This window comes from Sturnira hondurensis, unplaced genomic scaffold (genome assembly GCF_014824575.4).
Source record: "Sturnira hondurensis isolate 20B ecotype Veracruz unplaced genomic scaffold, ASM1482457v3 Scaffold0006584, whole genome shotgun sequence".
Lineage (NCBI taxonomy): Eukaryota > Metazoa > Chordata > Mammalia > Chiroptera > Phyllostomidae > Sturnira > Sturnira hondurensis.
The window spans coordinates 271254-279765 of record NW_028079215.1 but is presented as its reverse complement, the minus strand read 5'-3'; the positions used below and the strand labels follow the sequence as shown (position 1 = coordinate 279765).

The following is an 8512-nucleotide window of genomic DNA, read 5'->3' as shown; positions in this document are numbered from 1 at the left end:
TGTGTGGAAATGATTCCATTGAAAGAACACCACTTCAGAAGTACTACTAAAGATAAATCAATAGCACTGGCTGGTGTGGCTCAGTAGATTGAGTGCAGGCCTTCGAACCAAAGAGTTGCTGGTTCAATTCTCAGTCAGGGCACATGCCTTGGTTGCAGGCCACATCTCCAGGAGGGGTGTGTGAGAGGCAACCACACATCGTTTCTCTCCCTCTCTTTCTCCCTCCCTCCCCATGTCTTTAAAAATATAACAAAATGAAATAAACCACAAAAACTAAATCAGTAATGTATTCATACCCTTCAGGAACACTGGCCAACAGGCTTTCCCAAATACAGTGTAAAGACTCTGTCCCAGACCTCACGGAAGGAAAGAATAGCAGCTGCACATGGCCCTGGACATTCTCTGGCTGTGGAAGGAGTGCCTGCACTAGGTGCAGCTTGGGCTCAGGCTCTCTGACCCTCATGTTTCAAAAGTTTTCATGAGGGCATGAGAAGGCAGCAGGGATGGTATCACTGGCCTTGGACACAAACTGCAGAATTCATCTTGGTGGTTTCTGCATGGACTCTTGGACCCTACAGGAACTCATTGCATAGAGAATCACTTTTGGGAACCTCCTGCTTCTGCAGCTTTTTCCCTGCACCAAATCTTGAGCTACAAGCTTCAAATAATCTCCAAACAAAAGTGCCCACTCCCACTACACATGCCTTAAAGTTCGGGAATTCCCATTCTCTTTCTCAGTGGCATAGGCATTGTTCAAGGTGATCATACTCAGATAGTCTTTGGAAGCCCATTCTTGCGAAGTCCCTGCCATCACTCAAAAGCACATAGTTGGTGGTGTGCAGTTTGGAGACAAGGTTATAGGTGTGACAATCGGGATTGACTTTGTTCAGTTCTAGGCCAAACACCAGCTTCATGAGCTTAGTGGCCCTTCTAAAGGGCTCGAGGAAGTGTTCCCTTTACCTTTGGTTCACTGTCTTCTGCATCTGTATATTCATAACAGTCTCCTTCATTCGACATTTCTGCATCAGGAATGGCATTGACATCTGCACCTTCCTGAATGGAAGATCTTTCAGTTCACGCTCTGTTCAGCAACTTCTGCTTTCAGAGCAACTTGCACTTTCTCATATTGGCTTTTGAAATCTTTCCCAGACATGTGCATGAAGTGCCTGTGGAAGTAATGATGGTGGAAGGGGATCTATGAGTCTCTGGGGAATGCTAACAATGGGGACATCTAAGGGAGCACCCCAAAAGCAGGCAATGAGGAGAAGAGGACTCTTCCTGGCTGCAGTGGCCAGAGAACATTTGAGATCCTGGGTCTTACTCTGGGCCTGGTGTGATTTCTCAAGTGGATGTTGCACCTGGAGGAGGGAGAGTATAATTGTGTGAACACCTTGAGCAAGGAGATTGCACCTGGGCTTTAAGCAAGACTGCCACAGCAGGTTTTCTTCACAGCACTGCTCGTGGACCCCACAAAGCCCTCCAATCTATTCAGTTTGTGCACACAACCTATGTACACCTTCCTGTATGTCAGTTGTAACTCACCAAAATGTGTTCTTTTAAAATAAACCAAATAAACCTATTCTTACTATACTGTCTAGCAATTTTGCATCTTGGTACTTACTCAAATGAGTTGAAAACATACATCCACAAAAATCACCTGCACAAGATAATACTAAATGTAAATTGCACCTGAAAAATTAAAAATAAATGAAACTTTAAAACCCTGCACACATATGCTTATAGTAGCTGTATTCATAATTGCCAAATATTAAAATCCACTAAGATGTCTTTCAGTAGCTTATGGATTCCCAAACTGTGGTAATTCCAGAGAAAAGATATGAGGGTTCAAGCTATACGAGGACATACAGGAAGCTTAAATATATATAACTACATGAAACAGGCCAATCTTAAAAGGCAACATTCTGTATGGTTCCTCCTATATGATATTCTGGAAAAGCCAGCCCTATAGGGAAAGTGAAAAGGCCAGCAGTTGCTGGGGCTTAGGAGGTAGGGAGGGAGGAATAGGTGGAGACCAGAGCATTTTTAAGGCAGTGAAACGACAGTGCATGAAACTATAATGTGGCTACAAGCCGTCATACATTTGTTAAACTCCCAAAATGTACAATACTGAGAAGGAAGTGTAATGTCACTATGGACTCTGTGCCAACACTGTGCCAATGTAGGTTCATAGACTGTACCAAATGTACCACTCTGTGGCTGGATGTTGATTGTGGAGGAGGCTGTGAGTGCTTCTGGTAAGAGGGTACATGGGTAGCCTCTGTGCTTTCTGTTGAGTCTGCTAAAAAGCTGGAACTGCTGTATGAAACAGCAGCGAGTATAAAAGGGAGGGGGAGGGCCCGCAGTCTCACCCCAGCTGTGGGGATGTAACTCTTGAATACAGGTTGGGGTGCTTTGTGTTTGATCCCTCTGAGGGTTCCAACTCAGTACCCTCAATCTGACTCGTGTGAGGGCCAAGGATTTCTCTCTCTGCTACAGTGGGGTCTCAGCCCTCTGATCACACTGCAACTCTTCCACTACCCCTGAGAAATGTCTGAGACCCTCTCTGCCTGACATTTATTCCTGGATCCCTCGTGCCAATGGAATGGAAGGATTTTGGTGATGTCTCCTTTGGTAAGAGTTTGGTGGTCTCTGAACTCTTCATGGTGCTCACCTTCCTCCTGGCACGCCTTGGAAATCCTACCTCTACTCACCAGCATCGATGAACCTCAAAACAAGGTCTTTACCTTCTTGACCTCTGAAAGGGAAGTCAGGTTTGGTCATATCCTGTCAAGGCTGTTTCGGGACTCTGAGGGCTGACCGACAAGTCGGGCATCTATGGGCTTCAGTGTTCTGTGTGGGTGCTCCCCTCATTGCTCATTCAGGGATTTCATTCCTCCACTCATTCTTCATTCAGGGAATTCATTCCTCACTTTCATGTGTTGGAGACTAGGACCCTTCCCTCTAGTGGCCTCAGGTTATCTTCCTAAAGTGGTGTCACAAGTCCCTGAGAGCCTTGAAGAATAAGTGAGGGGATGCACAGGCCGACAATTGCCTGGCAGATTACTCTTCCCAGTCCAGTAAGGGAATCTTTCTTAGCACTACCGTTTCTTGAGTCAAACCTTTCTGATAAAGACCACATCTCTATAACCTCTTAATGGGTTTTCCAGTTGCACAGTTTTCAGGGAATGGCTCCCTGTCTCAGGAATAACGTGAGATAGGTGTGCTGTAACTCCAGGCACAGACCCAGGACAGATGTCATGCAAATGAAAAAAGAATGCTTCGACATATTCCTTCCTTTTCCAGCTAGACTCAGCATCATGTCTCTTATGTTTGAGTAGATTTAAATGTCTATCCAGAACACACTGTCCAAAATGGTTTTATGAACCCCTGATGTTTTGAGGTGCACTCATTTTGCATATGTAATTGATCATACTGTCAGCAAACATTCTGCCCCTCCTTTATTCACGATGTGTCAATCATTCCCAAGATGCTTATTACTCTGGTATGCCTTTCAATCTACAGTCTTGGGCACAGACTCCTTTTTTTAATCACTTAAGTTCCATTTGTGAGAAGTGAGAAGAAAGGTGAATGAAGAGACTCAAAGGCGGCCTCAGCTTGAGAGGGGAGGAAAACTGTGGACTTCAGACTAATTCAGGCCAGGGTTCCAGTTCCTACTCTTTAACAGTCATATGCAATCAGGCGCATCAGCAAATGCTATGAACCTCGGTCTCCTCTTCAGTGCAATGGGTTTGAGAAGCTCCATCTCAGGGGCCAGTAGAAGGTGCGTAATGCACATAAAGTGCCCAGCCTGTTTTGACTTCAAGGGATGCCAGTTCCTACCGTGATGATTTTGACCCCTGGGGTTCAACCCACTACACTGAGATTGAGTTTTTAATCCAGGAGAGGTCAGAGAGTATCAGTGCTCTAGGCCAAAGCAAACCCTACCAGGCAAAGTGCTGCTTAGCAAGGAGAACTCAGCCATATTCTCCCCTCCCCCCTTAGAGTATGTCTTTCAATGCCCACTAATGTGAGGTAGACTACCTCAGTAGATGTTCCAGAAAACTCTCAAAATGTGTTTCAAGGATCAAAGTCTTGCCCCCTTCTCCGCCACCCTTCTTTCTAGGCCACTCCTAGTTTCAATTGTTTAACCACCAGGAACAATGTACCCTTGCCTGGAGTTGGCCACATCACACACGAGGAAACCTAATGCAAATGTCTTTTCAAAGGAACAGACTCAGTCTCGTCCATCTTAAAAGCAGAGTGCCAGTCCAGTGAATTCTGGACATTCCTTCCTAAAAGGAGCATCATGCTTATGTCTCGAGGATTCCCTGGAGACCACGTCACTAACATATGTGATCTGTACACTGTGTTCACCTGCACTAGGAGAAGAGCACAGGACCTGGCCCATCCCTGCCCCAGGTAATCTCTGTGCCGTTTACTTGCAATTTCAAAGTAACTGTTAAGTGCAGTTTCCCATTCCAGACTCTGTCTTCAACTGTGTGGCCTGCTGTCTACCTGAGGGTCTGTCTTCTGCTCACAATTTCCACAGCATCATCTCACCCACCATACAGCTAAATGAAATTTCCTCCCATTGAGGGACTCTTCTTTTCCCAAGATCCAATAGTGTCTTGCCTGAGGGCATTTGCACTTCACTGATCTTCTCTAGAAACCCCCTTCTCTGTTCCTACCCTGTGGTTTCATTTGTTTCGTGGCTCTTAATTGTATATTACCATTTACCCAATATGGCAGTTGGTTCTTGGCACTATAATGTTTAGAGGCTGTGGCTAGGTCTTCTCCTTCTACCTGTCCCAGCATTAGCATGGAGCCTTCTAAGAGGAGATGTGCAGTTACTCTTTGGGGATTAAATGAGCCTGTGGGCATGGAGGCTAATTGATTACAGTTTAATTCTACACCTTTTTACTTCATAAAATCATTTTTAATTGTTACTGTATTACTGTTGTGCCATTTTTGCCCCTTTGCCCTCCTTCTGTTCCTCTGGTACTTGCAGTCTGTTCCATGTTTCTATGCCTGAGGTTTTATTTTGTTCATTAGTTTATTTTGTTCATTAGATTCCTCTTATAAATAAGGTCTTGCGGTATTTGTCTTTCCCTGACTGGCTCATTTCACTACATTCTATGACGAGTACATGCTGTTATTTTTTAACTCTATAAAACACAGAATAAAAGGGATTGAGAATGCAATATTGACAACAGTAGTTTTTGTCTATTGGGCGATTCCACGTCTTACTGCTTTGTATCTTTACATTTTCAAGGAAAAGCATATGTTATCTAGCACCAGATCACTCGACAAGATGGAAGTTTTCCCAAGTAGTTTTAGAAAACAACAAACCTCTCACTCTTAAACCTGATAAACAACAAGTGTGACCAATATAATTAACTTAGATTGCAGTGAGAGACAAACCTTTATTTAGGAGTAAATCCACTAAAAACAGGACAAAGCAAAAATACAGATGAATCTTCAAATCGCACACACAGAATAGGAACACTGGTATTTTACCTTGCGTTCCCTCAGTCACACCCAGCTCTCCACTGCTTGGAACACTGACTGCTCTCTTCAACTAGGGAAGGAAGAACTGACCTCAAGTTCACCAGCTGTGGGAGCAGCTGCTAGATGTGGCCCAATCGATCACTGCCATGACATTGGTGCCAGCCCTTCATGGCATTGCGGCTTGGGCTTTTCCTCATCTCAGAAAGCCGCTTCACACCCATGTAAAAGGGCGCTGGGAAGGTGTGATTAACCTTGCCCCAAACTCCAGCACTCTCATTTTGCTGGTCTCGGCATGGGCTCTGGGACCCCACAGGAACTCGTAACGTGGAGGATCACTGTCGGGCACCCGACGGCATCCCAGGTACTTGAGCTTCACAGAATCTTGAGTGATGACCTTCTTCGGCTCCCTAAATGGAAAATGCCTCTTTCCAGCATACAGTGTCATGTTGTTCAGGAATTCACAGATCTTCCGCTCGGTGGTGCAATTGCTGTTCTTGAAGATTATGCCCAGGATATTCATCAGGAGACCATACTTGGGGAACCCCCTGCTGCTGCCACCACTCACCCTCTCTTTGCCAGGGAGATCCATTTTGCTGACCGGGGTAGAGGAATGCTGCATAGCATCAACTTCCTTTAAGCCAGCACCAAATGCCACCTCCTTACTGGAAGATGCTCTTCTGAGGATGCTGTGGAAGAGATTTTTGTACTTTTTACTGACAATTTTCAGAATATCTGCTTTCCTAATAGGCTGTTTCATTTTGTACATCTGCATCAGGAACCGCAACACCATACAGGTCATCTCAGTCCAACGGTCTCTCTGAGACTGCGTCATGGAAGGTGGGGCCTTGGAGGAACGTGGCTTGTTCTCCATGGTGTGGTTGGCTCCTTCAGATAATCCTACATTTGAAACACCTGCAGACTTAGTGATGGTGGACAGGGCTCTCTGAAGCCACGTGACAGGGCTACGTGACCTAGCACCAGGCTTGCTCTGAGTGGCAGCTTCTGGAGGAGGGGATGAGGAGGCCAGTGCTTCCTCCTTGGCATTCCCCAGACGTCTGGTTGCACTTTGGGCCTGGTGGTGTTCTGCAGGGATGCGGAGCTTCCTTTTACGACCCCGAGGCATGATGACTCTCAAGGACTGTAGTCAAGAGAACGGGTGGGACAGCAGGCAACCTGGGCATGAGAGGAGAGAAGATGAGAGGGTTCAGCAACTTCATCAGGGATATATTACCTTGACCTTTACGAAGGACACTTCTGTATCTTTCCTGGAGGGAAGTGCTCTAGGCACCTACACAGCTCCTGCTCTGGCCAACCTGTCCTCTGAGAACCCTGTGGATACCATTAAAGTGAACCTCAGCCTCCAGTCAAGCAGCCCTGCCCACTGCTTAGTAGGCCTGGCAGCAGAAGCAGGCAAGTCTAGTCTCTGTGGAGCCCCAACTTCTTTGGAGTGTGGGGGCCTTCTCCATTCCCATTTGAGACCACCATAGCCACTTTTAGCAGGGCCTGTGCCCCTCCTCTGGACTGCTCTACATTTATACCTAAAAACCAGATCCTCATCTTCTTGGCACCATAAGAGGATCCAAATGAGCACCCCAACCCACCATCTTTGCTAGGGGACATCCACTGCTGACAGCTCCATGGGACTCATTGTGCTGAGCACGGTGGCACCCTAAGTCCTCATTCAGGGTTCTCACCTTCACTCTACGTAAGGTCTTGGGCATCTGCCTCTGCTAATCTGATGTGCCTATGTTTTGAAAGGCTCTTACAAACACAATACCACCAAAATGAGAGGGTCATATACAGACACCCCAGCCCACAGTTCCAGTGCTAGGATGAGAAGTCCCCATAAGTTCTGGCTGTAAACCAGTGGGGGTTCAGTCAGCAGAAGAAACTGTGGGGAATCTCAGACGCCTCCTCTTGGAACGTCCTCACACATGGACTCACTCAGACCACTCCCTCTGGGCTCCAGCACCAAGGCAGCGCCTGGAAGGGAACCAATGGCATTGGGGGAGCAACTGAAGTGTCTGGCATCAGAGTGACAGCTGGGTGACAGCTTCATCCTGGGCAGAACTGCAGAGAGCAGCCACTGTTCTATTTCTTAGCCCTCCCACACAGAGTCACAGCACCATGGAACCATATCTGAGATGGGACTCCATCAACCTGGCTGACATGGTTAGTCTTGCTCTATTGGTTATCTAAGGCTCTGTCCCATCCAAGTTTATGGCCCACCCTAGCTGGTAACAGTGCTTTTCCATACGACTGCCTGGTATAGGCTCTTGCTACAGATCCTCCTAAATCTGCTCAAACAAGCCAACAGCGGAGCCAAGCCCCTCTCCCTGTCTCTGAGTAGGCCCAGGCCGGGCACTAGCACAAGCCATTTGCAGATCACTTCATAGCTTATGCCAAGTAACCCCACACAGAACACTCTTGGTGGCTGACCTGGGCCCACACCAAACAGGAAACCTCAGAGCCTGCGGATCCAGTGGACAGCTACAGACCACGTGAGACCACCACTAACCAGTCCCTTGGTGGGAGATGGGTTATCGACCCATGGTCAGTACCAGCCCTACCAGTTGTACGGCCTGGGTAGGTAACTGCCATTAGCCTGCTGAAGCAATCAGGACCCAACAACAAGAGGAGGGCATACCTGACCCACACGGAGGCCATGGCTGGGAGGACTCAGCTTGCGGGACAAGGGTGCTCTGCCACTAGATGGTACAGGAAACCTACTATATTGGGCAACACTACCAAGGCACAGAAGAGGTAAAGCAACTCTGCCTATTATTAGAAACGGAATAAGGATGTCAAAAGGAGGACCAAAGAAATATGGTCCAAATGAAAAAAGAGAACAAAATCACACAAAACTTAAAGCTAAGCAGAATAAAGAAAAGCAATCTTAAGTACTCAGGCCCTCTTCTTGAAAGCGGGTCAGACCTACCAAATCAGTGTACACCCAGAGAGCACAGACTGCCCTCCCACTCACACATGTGAGGCCGAATTCAGC

General features: G+C 46.9%; 1 protein-coding gene across 1 annotated transcript; it reads right to left on the bottom strand.

Annotated features, from left to right (window-relative positions):
* Window positions 1-5719: 5719 nt before the first annotated feature.
* On the bottom strand, window positions 5720-6631 carry LOC118989903 (melanoma-associated antigen B3-like). The gene has a single exon (XM_037050243.1). It carries the CDS (start codon window positions 6629-6631, stop codon window positions 5720-5722), a length of 912 nt encoding a protein of 303 aa, XP_036906138.1.
* Window positions 6632-8512: the final 1881 nt, after the last annotated feature.

Bases quoted from the DNA above. Each gene is read 5' to 3' on its own strand.
- LOC118989903 (XM_037050243.1), bottom strand. From the start codon at position 6,631: ATGCCTCGGGGTCGTAAAAGGAAGCTCCGCATCCCTGCAGAACACCAC.